The sequence below is a fragment of the Puma concolor genome, chromosome D2 (genome assembly GCF_028749965.1).
Source record: "Puma concolor isolate L17-30 chromosome D2, mPumCon1.1.hap2, whole genome shotgun sequence".
Classification (NCBI taxonomy): domain Eukaryota; kingdom Metazoa; phylum Chordata; class Mammalia; order Carnivora; family Felidae; genus Puma; species Puma concolor.
This window is the reverse complement of record NC_141677.1, coordinates 15,318,380-15,334,626: the sequence shown is the minus strand read 5'-3', so window position 1 is coordinate 15,334,626 and position 16,247 is coordinate 15,318,380. Positions and strand designations below refer to the sequence as shown.

The 16,247-nt window shown below is 43.4% G+C and overlaps 1 protein-coding gene across 4 annotated transcripts in view; it reads right to left on the bottom strand.

Annotated features, from left to right (window-relative positions):
• The window catches only part of PCNX2 (pecanex 2), a 303,804-nt gene that overhangs the window by 218,746 nt on the left and 68,811 nt on the right, over positions 1-16,247 (bottom strand). For all 4 annotated transcript variants that reach the window (XM_086679664.1, XM_086679662.1, XM_086679661.1 and 1 more), the window contains exons 10-12: positions 10,924-11,069; positions 2,674-2,827; positions 2,555-2,587 (exon numbers count right to left, since the gene is read on the bottom strand). In XM_086679664.1, the coding sequence (XP_086535790.1) occupies positions 2,555-2,587; positions 2,674-2,827; positions 10,924-11,069 (333 nt within the window). The remainder of the gene's footprint in view (positions 1-2,554; positions 2,588-2,673; positions 2,828-10,923; positions 11,070-16,247) is intronic.

The following is a 16,247-nucleotide window of genomic DNA, read 5'->3' as shown; positions in this document are numbered from 1 at the left end:
GTCATGTATCATTTGAGATCACCACCACTGTCATCCCCCGTCGGGGGGGGGGGGGGAGGGAGAGCGGTGAATGCAGATTCCCAGGCGCTGCCTCAGCCACCCCAACTCAGAATCCCTGCTGCTGCTGGGAAAGACAACTGAGTCTGGCTCTGTGCAGGAGATGCCAGTTTTCTGCTGCCCCTTAACGTATCCTACTGAATTTTGCTTCCCGGGTGATCATCAGTGGTCACTGTTGGTTACACCTGTGCACAGATCTGGGTACGCCAGTTAAAAGCTTCCTCGTCCATCCACTGCTTTATTGACAGTCTGATCCTCAGATGCTGCCAGTATCCACCTGAACCATCACTTTTTAAGCTCTGCTAGACCTGTTTTCTTTTATAACCAGACACATCTCTTCCAGGCCCAGGGTCTACTGTACCGTATCTATTAGCACGTCATTAATTCTGCATTTACATCTGAAATATACAGTGTTATGCAAAACTGTGACTTCTATTTTGCTATCTTCTGGTTTTAACAACTTGCTCAAAATCTGCCACCTGTGTTCTCCAGAAGGAAACAAAAAAAAAAAAGAAAAGTCGGTCAATCACTCTCAGAGCAAGATGTGTCTGAATTTATTAATGACCCCTCCCCCTACAATGTACAAAACAATGTCATTTCTGGAAAGCCCTTTGGTCCGTCTGATGACCGGGGCTGGCGTCGGCAGCAGGCTTGAGAGCCATCTCTGTGCCCAGCCTTGGTCAGCTCCCCTGACCATCTCCTTTCTGAGGTCTCCACATTTATAAACTGGAGACAATAAATTTGCCTTCTAAATGCCCACATGGTTCAGTCAGATTGCAAGAGGAAACATTTTGCAGCTACCGTATTTTCTCTCCCCACCAGAACTGTTAAAAAAAAAAAAAAAAAAAGCCAAATCAAATCAGGGACTAATCTACTTAGAAATCGGTGTACAAGAATGAATAAACAGGTGTCTGGCTATGTCTTACTATGACAGCAAGAGAAGTCATTTCTTAACTCCCTCACTATGACACGCTTGCTTGGGGAAAGGAATAGCTACTTGACTGAGTCCTCGAGGAGCTAGACCAACATAGACAATGTAACTCCAACTTGGAGCGATGACATAGGGTTGTTGCTAACAGACTTGACAAATCCACAGGGATTATGCAGCTGTATTCACCATCCACCTTTACTAGCATGTTCTGCATTATTGCTGAAGGTACATGCGGGAAATGAATGTTTAACAGCACGTAACACCCCTCCCCCAAGTCACCCAGAAAAACGGTGATGCTGAGGTGTCATCACTCTAAAGGAGGGTTTATTTACTGAAGCAGAAGGGGAGGACGTGGCATCTAGGGTGGGCTCGAACAAAAAATTTCAGAGTTCCACATCTCTGCTCACTCCAGCTAACCCAGATTTCTGACGATAATCACAACAATACATCTTAATACCCTAATTATGCTGCTTCTACTCATCTTGACATTCAGACTCTGGAATAAAAAGAAGATGTATTATATGTAAACCAATTACGGGGAACAGAGGAATTTAACAAGATAGCAACGTATGCCATGTGATCGTCCAATTATAAGCTTTTCTTAATTACTATGAGCTAAACATGAGCTATCACAGATTTAAAAGCAGTCCTAAATCCTGGATATGAATTTTTTAAAAGCACAATGGAGCTAAGATCAAGCTTCCTTTCTCCGGTTTTCTTGGGGGCCCACAGCTCACCCTAACAAAGAAGAGAAAACCCTCTAAGAGCTGAGAGGTCCACCGGGCAGGGGATTAGACCAAAGGCATGTGGTAGCCAGGGTACCTGCAGGGACAGTGCCGGACCCTGTCACTTAGCATCCTGCAAGGGAAGGGCAGCTGGGTCAGAGGAAGCTATGTGTGATTCAGAGCTCACGGAAGGATGCCGGAGCACCAACAGGTCAGTATCGGTGAACCCAGCGTCTCAGTTCTAAATGAGCCCAAAATCATGTGGGAGAAAAGTAACAATACTCTCGAAAATGTGGACTAGGAGGAGATCAGCTTCATGTAAAGAGAATAATGGTTCATGCTTACACAACTGATATTACCAATAACGATAGCTCCCACTTACTAAGCAATGTCTATGTTCCAGGCACCGTTTTAAGGAATTTAAATAGATTATTTAATCCCGACAGGCATTTTTATCATCCTTATTTGCATGCAGAGAGACAGAGACATGGCAAGTACATGTATCTTCTTCCGAGTTCAACGTTCAAGCGGAGGAACCGGGAAACAAAAGCAGGCAGTCTGACTGCAGAGCCCGGCCTTCCCACACTGGGCTGCATGGTCTACTCTGACATGAGTCCAGCGGGATAGAAAAGACCCTCGCCACCCTGTACACCCCCCCACCACTGCCACTCACACCACGCTCCCAGATCTAGCCTGAAATCGGCAACCATGCATTCATATTTCTATGTATATATTCAACAGATGCACATTGATACATAGTTTGCCTCTTGGACAGATTTTGTTCCCCTCTCTTCAACACAAGCAGACGAGACAAGCTACTTGCCTGTTATTCGAAACTTACGTGTATTGGCGAGGCGGGGTCAGGCTGAACGCTCTAGAACACAAATCAGAAGTGTCTGTGTCATCATCTCATGATTTCAAGGATACATTAGTGATGGTAAGAATTAGATGTGGTCTTGCCTTTAACAGGGAATACTGGCAGCTGGCCATGACAAGGCAGAAGAGGAGCACCCACATGTCTTTGCAAAAGCCTTGGTTCAAGGTCAGAAATCCGAGTAGGGAAACCAGGACAATGAGTAAAACTGCCAGCACATTTTCCTTGACATCTTCAGTTCTGGGGAAAATAAATAAGAACCAAGGAAGTAAAAAGTGAGTCTGTTCCTAAAGATAATACCTGAATGCTTGTAAAATGACTGACATGAACAGAATAGTTGGGCTTTTTAAGCTTTTGAAGCATGCCTTTGTGGTAACAGCATTTTAAGGCTTCTTTCTTTGTTTCATTATTCTTGTATTTTAGAAGCAAAATCCCTATTTTAATCCCAAACTTCTGTTATTGGAAGAAATGAAATATAACTCCATGAGTGTCTTTGATCACTAAACTGGGTTTCCTTGGGGGAGAACAATTAACTATTCCACCTATGATAGTGAAATGTCTTTCAGACAAAGAGCTGTGCTGGTTCCTTTAAGTGTGGCGGGCGGGAGGTGGGGGGAGGCAGAGGAGGTGCATGATCACCTGGCTGAAGCAGGAAATCCCTCCTAGATACAATCTCCTCAGCCAGAATCCGCTTCCCAGTTTCAGGAGCCGGAGAGCTGACGTGTAAGAGGGTCTGACTGAGATGTGTTGTGACCACAGTCTCACTGGGACTGTGAGGGACCTTTGCAGAAGAGGTGTGAGATGCAGAGATGGGCTCATCCGGAGGTGGGCATGCTGTCGCTGGGTGTGAAGGTAGACAGGGTAAGGGAGCTTTAAGGTGCTGAGACAAGGGGATGAAGGCTGGATCTTGGAGGCTAAGTAGAATGGGGGAGGCAACAAGGGCAGAGGAGGCTGCTAGACAGGAGAAAGCGGACGGGCCCAAGTGCTTGGTATAGCTTGGCATTGGCAACGTTTGAGGATGGTCAGTGGCTGGGACTATGACGTTAGAGGTGAAAGGCTTCTATGGGAGGAGTCTTTACATGGGAGGGCATAGCGATGGGTGGAAGAGGCTGAAATGGAGCAAGGGAGAATGGTGTGGCCACAACGTCAGGAGTTCAGATGGGTCATTCCCAAGAAAGCTGAGCATATTGGTTTTTTTAATGTTTATTTATTTATTTTGAAAGAGAGAGTGAGAGCATGAGTGGGGGAGAGGGGCAGATGGAAAGAGAGAGAGAGAGAGAGAGAGAGAGAGAGAGAGAGAGGCAGGCAGGCTCCACGCTCAGCACAGAGCCCAACACGGGGCTTGAACTCATGAACCGTGAGATCATGACCTAAACCGAAATCAAGAGTCGGATGCTCAGCCGAGTCATCCAGGAAGCCCAAGAATGATATGCATATTTTTTTACCTCGCCAATTGTCGCTCAGGAACATACCGATCTGTCCCATTAAATGATTTTCAGAACGGGACAGGCATCTACTGTACTCCTGGCAAGCAGGCACTCCTGTGTTTTTCCAAATTAATATACTTTATTTTGTAAGAGCAGTTTCAGATTCACAGCAAAAGTGAGGGAAAGTACAAAGAGCTCTCGCATAGCCCACCCCGCAAACACGCACACACACGCGCGCGCACACACACACACACACACACACACACACCTGCCCTCCCCCCCCATCGACATCCCCCACCAGAGTGGTACATTTGTTACTGTCGACCAACCAACATCGACACATTGTTATCAACCAAAGTCAGGAGTCTACACTATGGTTCATTCTTGGTGTTGTACATTCTATGGGTTTGGACAAATGTGTAGTGAAATGTATCCACCATTACAGTATCATGTAGACTATTTTTACTGCCCTAAAAATCCTTTTCTGCCTACTCACCCTGCTTTCCCCCAACCTCTGGCAACCACTGATCTTTTTATGTCTCCACAGATTTTCCTTTCCAGAATGTCATATAGTTGGAATCATACAGCGGGTAGCCTTTTCAGGTCAGTTTCTCTCACTTAGTAAGATGCATTCAAGCTTCCTTCATATCTTTATATGGCTTGATAGCTCATTTCTTTTTATCACTGAATACTATTTTAGTATATGGAATGCATCCATATGGTGTATGGATGTACCATGGTTTACCCATTCACCTATTGAAGAACATCTTGGTTGTTTCTAAGTTTTGGCAACTATGAATAAAGCTTCTATAAACATCCATATGTAGGTTTTTGTGTTAGCCTAAGCTTTCAACTCATTTGCACCGAGGAGCATGACTGCTGGGTCCCATGGTAAGAACATGTTCAGTTTTGCAAGAAGCCACCAAGCTATCTTCCAAAATGGACCTGCCATCTTGGATTCCCTCTAACTATGAAGGGAGTTCCTACTGTTCCACATCCTCGGCTACACTTGGTGTGGTTGGTGCTTTGGATTTGGCCATGCTAATAGGGGTGCAGTGCATATCACTATTGTTTACCTTTGCAATTCCCCAATGATACGATGTGGAATGTCACTACATATGCTTATTTGCTACCTGTATATCTCCTTTGGTGAGGTGTCTGTTCATACCTTTTGCTTATTTTTTAATCAGGCACTTGAGATGTATAGAATCAAGACGCATAGAAATGTGAAGAACTCAGATATTATCATGCTCAAGTTGAAAGTTAAAAGAAAAACAACTCCTGGGGGGACCAAGATTCCTCCTTTGGTGGAAAGGAAAATTTATGGGATTTTTTTTTGTTGTTGTTTTCCATTATGTGCTTTTTATAGAGCTGAATATATTTTGTTAGTTCAGGTCCATAAAATCCGTTATGTATTTTTTAGTGTGCTCATAACATTTCGATGTATACTTAAAGATATCTAAAGCTTAGGAAAATTTTTTTAAATCAAAAATTTCAGTTAAATGAACAGACATTTTTCCTATTTAGGGGGGGAAAATAACGTTCCTGAAAAATATTCCCCCCCACCACCGGTTTCTCCCCCAGCACGACTCCATTCCTCTGCCCCAGCGCCCCATGACTCCACTCGCATGGCTCCTTATGCATCTATATTTCAATATTGGGTTAAAAAGTTTACTCACTGGGCAAGGAGTTCTGTGATTGAGGCAGTACAGATAAGTCAGAAAGATTTATCTGGCAGAGGCTGACAAGATGCACTGGAGAGGAAATAGAGCAGAGTGGGATAAACAACACTCCAGGGGAGAAGGAACGAGGGCCTGAGAGGGCAGCGGAAAACTGGAGAGGCAATGTGATGTCAAGACACAGCACAGAGCAGGGCAGAAAGGAATGGATTGTGCACAGTGAAGGTTGGCTGAAAGAACAAAGAAGATCTCAAGATTTCAATGTGGGGAAGAAAGGATCATGGCAACATCAACGGCAGAAGTTGGGAAGGGGAGCTGGTTTGTGAAGGGCGGTTGATTTGTTTGGTCACTCAAGAGGGCTCAGCACTGCTCCAGAGGCTTGGAATACATCAGTGAGCAGAACTTCTGGAGCTTTCCTTCCAGAGGGCCATGGCATGAAATAAGTAATACGCACACAGCGTAAGGATATTATACAGCATTTGAGGATGATTCACGCAATCAAAAAATGATCAGAACAAGGTGAGAAGAACTGTGGGGTGGGGGTGGGGAACTGCTGTAATTTTAAGCAGGAAGGTCAGGCTAAGCCCCACAGAGAAGTGCTACTTGAAAGGCGAGGGGGTTGGCCACGCAGATATCTGAGAGGAGAGGAGAGGGAACAGACAATGCAAAGGCCTCAAGGCTGGAGGAATGCCTGGCTTGGTGAAGAATGGCAGGAAGGCCAGTGTGGGTGGGAAAGAGTCCATGGCAGTAGCAGGAAGTGAGGTCAGAGAGCAAAGCAGTGGCTAGATCATGGGGACTCTGAGGCATTCTGAGCACTTTGGCTTTCATTCATGAGTGAAATGGGGGGCACTGCAGGGTGGTCAGCAGAACAGCATGTTACAATATTGTACAGGGAGGGGGGCACCTAGGTGGCTCCATTGGTTAAGCGTCTGACTCTTGATTTCTACTCAGGTCGTGATCTCATGGTTCGTGGGATCGAGCCCCACATCAGGCTCTGTGCTGACAGTGCAGAGCCTGCTTGGGATTCTCTCTCTCCCTCTCTGCCCCTCCCCACCCCATCTCTCTCCAAATAAATAAATAAACTTAAAAAAAAAAAAACCAGTGCACAGGGAGAACAGGTAGAGGCAGAAGATGTTATTGCAATGGCCCTGATGAGAGACGAAGGTAGCTCAGACAAGGGTGGTCACATGAAAGGTGGGAAGATGTAGCAGATACATCTGGAGAAACAGTGAACATGATTCCCTATGAGAGGTTGACTGAGGGTGTAAAAGAAAAGAAGATACAAGGTTGTCTCCAAGATGTTTAACCTGAGAAATTAGAAGGATGGGGCTGTCGTCAGCTGAGGTGGGAAAGACAGCTGGTGGAGCAGACGGGAGACGAGGCAGTGGTAAAGAACTCAGTTTTGGACTGTGGTCATGAGATGTCAGGCTGGTAGATGGAGAGACAAGTCTGCAATTCAGGAGGTAGGTCCAAATCTTAGTTGTTGGCACCTCGGCGGTATTTAAAGCCAGGAGACTAAATGCAATCACTAAAGAAAAGAGGGTAGACAGAGAAAGAAAGGAGACCGAGACCAAGGGCCGTGAAGCACCCAACATCAAGGGGGTCAGGAGGCAGAGGCTACCTGCACGGGTGACTGTCCTGTGAAGCAGTAACCAGCTAGGTAGAAGGAAAACCAAGAGAAGGCTGGATCCTGGAAGCCAAGAGAGGAAGCATACCAAGGAGGAGGATCGACTCTGTCAAAGGTGGTAAATGGGTCTAGTAAAATGATGACTGACCAGTGAAGTCAACAGTGACCTTGACAAGTGCAGTGTTGGGAGTCGGGGAGCAAACATATGGGTTTATAAGAAAATGAGAGAAGAGAGAAGACAAACTAGCACAGGCAGCTCTTCACGGAGTTTTGCTGCAAAAGAGCACAGAGATACCGGACAGTGGTTGGCGGGAAAGTGGGCCAAAAGGACTTTCAAGGATGGGAGAGATGAGAGCGTGTTCTCAAGATGGCGACACTGACAATGACATTGTTTGAAGAGCATGAACGATTCTCCCCCTACTTGTTATGGGGCTGCCTCCTTGCCTTGTATCTATCTCGGTTTGCATGTTTCCTCCTCAGGAAACACTTCTGCAACCACCTGTTCTGACATGGTGTCCCTTGTCCCCCACTTTCCTCTACCCCAGGCTTTTATGTGTGTCCTTCAAGGCACCTATTCCACTCTGCTATTTCAGCCTGTCTCATGTAGTAGAATACAAGCCCCATGAGGGTAGGGACCACACCTGTTCCACTCACTGTTCTGTTCCCAGTGCCCAGTGCAGAGCCTCGCATGGAGCAGGTGCCTGGGGTTTGGGTGGTTTTTCCTTTTACTAAATTTGTTGAATTAATGAAAAAATGAATAAAACGATGCCCAGATGGGCAGCTTTTTATTTTAGCTTTTTATTTTATTTTAGATCGTAACTAGAGAAATGAAAATAAAACCTATGTGTTTTGCAAGATGGGGTAATAGCAGAATAAAAAATGTATAAGAGAAAATAAAGGAGATTAAGGACAAGTCCAAAAACACCTGAGTAGAATGAATGCCAAACCAAAAGCAAATAGGAGATGTTGCAATCACAGGAACTGTGAAGGTACAATCAGAGAATAAGGAAGTATTTTCAAGGAAAATCAGCCTGAGTTCCAGAGTAAAGTTGAAAATTATGAAGCAGAAAGCCTTAAGCTATGAGAGTTTATAGCAATGATTAGCTCAATTTCAGTGCTTTTAATTCACCAATTTCTTCGACTTCCTGCTCAACCCTTACGGTTTGTTTTTTATTATGCATAACTTCCTTATAAACTTTAATTTGGCAACTCAAGTTCATTAACCCATGGGGGATTTTAAATATAATGTCCCCCAATGAATGTCAAAAGGTAATTTATTGGTGCCTTTTGGAACTTTACAATCATCATAAAAAATGTATTGTGTAAGTTGCTGCTTTCTTAAACAGGCCTTTCAGATCATAACTGTCCTCACAAAGAAGGTGAGCTGGCAAGGGATGCCATAATACAGCCCTACACTGTACTCAAGGCCATGCTGAAGTGGTGACTTCTCACTCCTAGAATCTGTTATTGTCACAAAGCTCCCAGGGGATTCTGGTCCACGGTCCTGTTTGGGGAATACACTCTCCCTGCAAAGGTCCCAAGCTGCTTGGTTTTTCTAGGTTAGTGTTTGGGCTTTTCTTCCTCTGTCCTTGCTGTCAGTTCGGGCCTCATGTCGTCTGATCTCCCCTCTTAATTGACCGTGAACTGGAAAACCAGATCCCCACGTGTGCTGGGAGATGCCTGAAAGTAGGCTGATACGGGCTCTGAAAACGGGACGATTTCCCCTACGAATTAAGGGCCTAAATGTGTCTGGACTTGACAGCATCTACTTTGGCTACCCTAATTTTATTTTATTTTTATTTATTTTTCTTCTTTCTGGGTTCTGGGCCACATTTCAGGTCATAATAACAGCAACAGCAGCTAATATTTAAAGGACACCTTCCATAGCTAATTTTATTTAAACCTCATAATCTCCCTGTATATAGATGATCCCCATTTAGCAGACAGGAAGCTGAGCAACAGGGAGGTTTCACAGTCATCCTTAGATCACAGCACTAGTAAGTGGTGGCACGGGGCTTGATCCCCAGGGGTTCCCTGTACCAGCTGAGCGACCCATGCCTAAGGACGTAATGCTGTCTCTACAAATCCCTTAACACTGAATTCAAACCCACTGCAACAGAAGCGATTAAAACTATAAAACTGTAAACTTTTTAAAACTGTAATAATCCTCATCATCCTTTTCCAGACCTTAATTAGATTTTCAGTTAATCTGTTGCCACTGAGTGCATTTAAATAATGTACACCTAGAAATGTACAGAAACATTTGTTTTTAATATGAAGGGCTAACACGAGGTAGTCCAACTTTCAGCAATTCCTTTTAAACAGAAAAAAAAATTAATATTTCAAAAAAACCCCTAAAAACTAACTCATCTAACAGGATGTGTTATTTTGGATGATTCCAGTTACGTTTGAAACGTTCATCTTAAGTGTGTGCCTCTGGGGTGACGTAGTGTTGTTAGAAAAACCATTATAACTCCATTCCCTGACTTGTGGGTCCTGAAATTTACTGTTGTAATTTTGCATGACTATAGTTTTTTAGTAAGACATTACTATAACAATCAGTCACTGAGGGACCAACCATAGGATGGCAGGCAATCAGCTTTCCCGCTGCCCCCACTGGCTGGCATTTAACTGTGAAACTCCACATTTGCTGATGACAGTGTCAGTAAAGGCATCTTGAATCTTCTTTTCTTTTTTAAATGTTTCTTTATTTTTGAGAGAGAAAGAGAGAGTAAAGGAGCAGCAGAGAGAGAGGATCCGAGGCAGGCTCTGCACTGACAGCAGAGAGCCTGATGCAGGGCTCAAACTCACAAACCGTGAGATGGTGACCTGAGCCAAAGTCAGACGCTTAACCGACTGAGCCTCCCAGGTGCCTCAAGCCATCTTCAATTTTCAAACCAACACTCCCATCAGAACTGCACAGCCCCTGAAGATGAAAATCCCGTCCTTTGTATATCGTGAGGTCGGGGGCAGGGATGGACGTGGGAAGTTCCCAACCCGGCCCCGTCTCCACCGTGCTTTAACTAACTGGACCTTCTCCCTCCCTCTTCTCCCTCCCCGCCCAGCGACTGCATCTCCAACCCTCCGTTTCATCTTGACAAACAATGGAAAGAAGAGACGAGAAAGAATAAAGGGTTTAAAGGGGAGATTAATGTTCCAATTAGTGTATCTCAGACAAGAGTGAGAAGTAGCCTCAGCTGTTGAGGAGAAAAGCTAGAAATCACAGGGCTCCATCTGCCCTCCTCTCCCCCTGCCCGCATCCAGTCAGCCAGGCCCCACACCACCCATGAACCCCAAGCCCTCCTACAAAAATGTGGCAAACCGTGAATAGACCAACACATAATACTGTCCCCAGAGCCAACCTTAAATCTGAACCGTGTTCCCCCAATTCTCTGATCTCCTACTGTAATTGCTAAATTACAATTTCTCCAGTGGTCAAGATCTCACGGCTTCGCCTTTGGGTTTGCAGCACAAAAGGCATCCATCTTGAAAATGTCCCAGAGAACCTTAGCAAGTGGCAATTTCTTTTTTATAAGCATGTGAGTGCCCTGTTATGCCCCCATTGTGTCTTTTCTCCGTACGTTCGCATGCTCGGTGGCTTACCGATCAAGTAACGCCAACAAGGTAAGTCGATCATACCAGACTTTAATCCACTTGCCAGGGAAAATGATAAACTTGTAAAACTGCTCTCGGTTAAATTTTCCTTGTGTCGAAGAACACGATGAGTCTTCCAGATCCTGGCTCAGATGCTTTTACACACCAAAAGAAACGACAGAGAAAGGGTTTCATACGGACATGTTATTGTCATAAACGTACCTCATAATAAAACAGTATAGAAAGCAGATGTTCAAATTCTGAAATGTAAACCAACATATTTCATTAAAAAGGGTACTCTAGGGGCGCCTGGGTGGCGCAGTCGGTTAAGCGTCCGACTTCAGCCAGGTCACGATCTCGCGGTCCGGGAGTTCGAGCCCCGCGTCAGGCTCTGGGCTGATGGCTCGGAGCCTGGAGCCTGTTTCCGATTCTGTGTCTCCCTCTCTCTCTGCCCCTCCCCCGTTCATGCTCTGTCTCTCTCTGTCCCAAAAATAAATAAACATTGAAAAAAAAAAATTTTTAAAGGGTACTCTCAGAGAAAGATAATGATCAACAAAAAGGGTCTTTCTTACCGACACACTTCCATTCCATTATAACGTGTTCCATTAAATTGATGCTACTCCCATCAAAACGCTGATGTTAATTAAGGCCAAGAAACTGCCATGAAAATAGTTCTCATAAAAGATCAGAATTCAACTAAACATCTTAAATGGCTTCATTTTTTAAAGATATGTTATTTGATGCAACATCGGAATAAATATTTAAATTTCACTAAGAGTAAAAAAATTTTCATTGCCAATTCTGTAGGTATTGGGGAGGCCTGATACAAGAAAAAACAGAAATATCTATAGAAAAAATCTGAACCAATAAAATAGAGACAGAGGAAAATTTAATTCCAGATTCAAAACGTTTTAAGCCCAGATTCATGTCTGGTTGGCTCTAATCTTGTGGAGAAGAATTTAATTCTGAAAAGAAAATTCCTCTTCATTGATTCGTCTAACATACTTAATGAGTAACTCTTCTGAGCCCGGCACAAGGTTGGGAATAGGAAAATAAAAAAGAATACGGTGGACTCAGTCTGTGGCATCCTATTGCCTGTAAGAAAACCCCTCTCAGACCTTCAACTGTCTCACAGACTCAAAACCAGATGCTGAATGCATGCCAGGGCCCGACATGGGACTAAATCCCAGAAACCGTGAGATCATGACCTGACACAAAATCAAGAGTCAGATGCTTAGCCAACTGAGCCACCCAGGTGCCCCTAGGGTACCACGCTTTTTAAACATGAATAGTTTCATTCAATATTGAATCAATGCAAATACATATCTTTTAAATGTATGTAGAGTATTAAAAAAACCCACGAACCCCAATTCAGTGAATAGCTGTGTGGCTATCACCCAGTATAACAAAAAGGGCATTACCGCTAGCATAGAAGTTCCCTGGGGGCCACACCGCGGACACCTCTCCTTCCCTATTCCTTCAGGGATCATCACTGTCCTGAGTTTTGTGTTTATCATTCCTTTTGTTTTCTTCTGTTTTACTCTGCTTATTACATCCACAACTTCTATACTGTTTATGTTTTTGAACCTCGTGGATATGAAACCACAGCCTATGTATGCTTCTGCAACTTGCCTTTGTTCCCCTCCATTCCACATTATGTTCCTGAGCCTGATCCATGCTGTTTTACAGCTGTGGCATCTATTTTCACAGTTGAATAATATTGCATTATACGGACATGCCATAATTTACTTATCTGCTTTACTGTTGGATATTTAGGGTCTTTTTTTTTTTTCAAAAAAAATTTTTTTTTTACTATTACACTGCTATGAACATTTTTGGAAATGTCTCCTGGTACATATGTGCAAGGATTTCTTTAGAACAGACACCTAACATACACTTAGGAATGGAATTGCTAAGAATGCAAATGTTCAGCTGTACCACACGTTCAGCTTTACTAGGAAGCAAATGGACGCTTCCAGAAAGCGCACAAATGCAATTACTGGATATGGAAATGTTCAATTTACTAGAAAACACCTTGGAAAAATAAGATTTCTAAAGTGATTCTATCAGTCTGTACTCCCACTAAGAGCAGACAAACATCGTGTCACTCCCCATCCTCACCAACATTTGATAGCATCAGGTACTTTTTAGTTGTTGCTAATCTGGCATATAAAATATTTCAAATTTATTCTAATTTGCATTTCCCTCATTATCAATGAAGTTGAGCATCTTCGTCCACTTTTAGTTTTTGGCTGCTTGTTTGTCTTTTAGTAGCTTCTATGTGTCTATGTGTGCGTGTGTGTGTATATATGCATATATGTACCCATATGGTCAAGACCTTAATCATGTGTGTTACAGATATTTTCCCAGTTTATGGCTTGTCTTTTCACTTTCCTTATGGTGTTACTGATAAACAGGTGTTCTTAATTTAAGTGAAATCTCATTTATCCATTTTTTCCTGTACGGTACAAAAGTTTTGCACTTTTGGTACCTTGTTTATCAAATCCCTTTCTACCCAGAGTCGTAAGGGTATTTGATTATATAATTGTACTTAAAATTATACACTTTTGGCTTTCACATTTAAGTTATGCATCTGCCAGGGGTTTCTGTACATGATATGAGATAAGGGTCCGTTTTCTTTCCCATAAAGAACACTATTGTCACAGCGCCATTTACTAAAATGTTTGTCCCTTCCTCACCAGTTTGCCAAGGCACTAATGCCTATATCTGTGGGTTATCTTAAACTTTAAATTTTAAATTATATTTGCTTTGTTGCTCTTCCCTTCATCTCCTCTGGAACTCTGACAAGGAGAACAGTAAACCTTCTTGTCCTGACCTCCATGCTTCTTTCCTTTTTTTTTTAATAAATTTTTTTTTAATGTTTATTTATTTAGAGAGAGAGAGAGAAGGAGAGAACAGGGAAGGGGCAGAGAGAAAGGGAGAGAGGGAAGGAATCCCAAGCAGGCTCTGCACAGTCAGCGCAGAGCCAGACATGGAGCTCGAACCCACGAATGGTAAGATCGTGACCTGAGTTGAAATCAAGAGTCAGATGCTTAACCGACTGAGCCACCCAGATGCCCCTGACCTCCACGCTTCTTAACCTTCTTTCCTATTTACCTCTTCATCTCTCGGTGCTACACGTATATAATTGTTTCAAATCTTATGTGTCAAATCTCCCATTAAATCCCTTAAAGTTTTATTTTTATTATATATGGGTCATTTCTAGAATCTGGTGCTTTTTCAGATCTGTTTGGTCATTAGGTGGCCTTTTGCTTCTGACATTTGCAATCCCTTCTTTTATTTCTTTTATACACGTGAAACATTCTTAATCCATATTCTGAATCTGATCATTACAACTTCTAAATCCACTGAGAGTCTGTTTCTGCTTTCTGTTGACTTTGCTGGCTCTTATTCATGGTCTCATGTTTTCTAATATGTTTTATAACTTTTCAGTTAATCATATTTTCCTTGGATCTTTATTTGAATGAATTCCTTGACAGCAATATTAAAGCTGTGTTCTTCAGGATTAAAATTCGCCTTTGTTTCTGCTAGGCACGAGAATGCAATACCAAGCTGGCACCATCTTAACATAAACTCTTTGTGTGAGGTGTTTGGATCAGCCATGTGATCCAGGATGAATAAGGGCTGCAAACCCACACCTAAGTTTGAGGCAGGCAGTTTTCTATGCAGTCCCCTTAGTGGGGATGGTGTTGACAGAGTGTGTTTAGTTAGTCCTAAGAGTAGGATGTGGCTTCTTGGAGTCCCAGATTAAGTGGAGAGGCTCCTGTTAGACTTGCCACATCGTGCTGTTTGCCATTCTCTGTGCAGAGGCCATTAAAGACAAAGCCCCCATCGATCTCCTTTGCTGTTGGCCATTGCTTTTCAGGAAGCCTTTTCTGGACGCCCCAGTTCCCTGTAGATCTTCTATTTCTAGCCTGTTTTTGTTTTTGTTTTTTTGCAATTGTGCTTAAAAAAAAAAAAAAAGCAACAACACAGAATTTACCATCTTAACCATTTGTAAGCGTACTATTCAGTAGTATTAACGATATCCATATTGTTATACAACAGATCTCTAGAACTCTTCCATCTTCCCAAACTGAAACTCCATCTCCATTAAATACTGACTCCCCATTCTGCGCCCAGCCCGATAACCACCTTCCTGCTTTCTGTCTATGGTTTTGACTACTGCAGGTACCGCCAGTAAGTGGAATCATACAGTATTTGTCCTTTTGTGATTGGCTTATTTCATTTAGCATAATGTCCTCAAGGTTCATCTATGTTGTAGCCTGTGTCAGACTTCCTCCCTCTTTAAGGTTGAATATTCCATTGTAAGGATGTACCACATTTTGTTTATGCGTTCATCTGTCGATGGACACTTGGGTCGCTTCCACCCCCTGGCTATTGGTAAGAACGCTGCTATGAGCATGGGCGTGGAAATATCTGTTTGAGTTCCTGCTTTAATTCTTTTGGAGATATACCCAGAAGTGAAAGTGCTAGCTCATTCTAATCTGTACTTTTATTTGTTTGCTTTGGCTCTGTATTCTTCCAAACAGGATTTAAGATAGGCTGTAATTTCCTGTAGGCTGACTCCCATAAGACACAGGAGACTGGTAAGAAGGGCCGAGACCAGGAAAGGGATGAGGACAGTAAAGAAGACAGCCTTGGAGGGGGAGCTGCTATTGAAAGGTCGCACACATTTCTCCTTGAGTTATAAAGCAGAAGGTTATACTTGGGCCGATTTTTTTTCCTAATTCAGTGAAAGTCACTGGTGTCAAAGTGCCTGGCACGCATATGGGCAGTGCACCTGCTTCACTGGAGCCCACAGCAGAGCTCTCCGAGGAGGCCAATTTTACCACCTCTTTGTTCCCAGATGCTTATTCACTGACTCAGCTATGGAACATGAAGTTATTCAGATCATAAAATATTAATTCAAAAAGCCCTGCCAGGGACAGCTGGTCCATCATGAAGGCAGTATACAGGGTGGCCGCATACAGGACGGACTGGCTGTACTATTACAGGAAAGTGGAGACTGTAGGTGCTGCTTGTGTCTGGGATCCTATTCCAACATGAGAGAGAGCTTAGTGGAAACTGCCTGGTGTCATGTCAGCAGGAAGAGCTTCTTCTGTTGATGACAATGGATTTGTGCTTTACAGTAAACCTCCCCCAACAAAAGGCATCCTTTTCCTTTATGCTCCACGGACAAAAAATTCCAGTAAGAAATATGTGCACAGGGTTACCACAGTTTACTGTTTTGTGGTCTGGGAATTCACGTACAATGGGGAAACAGGTCAAGGGCAAGCAGCAGCACAGAGGATAGCATTTTTCTGAATTAT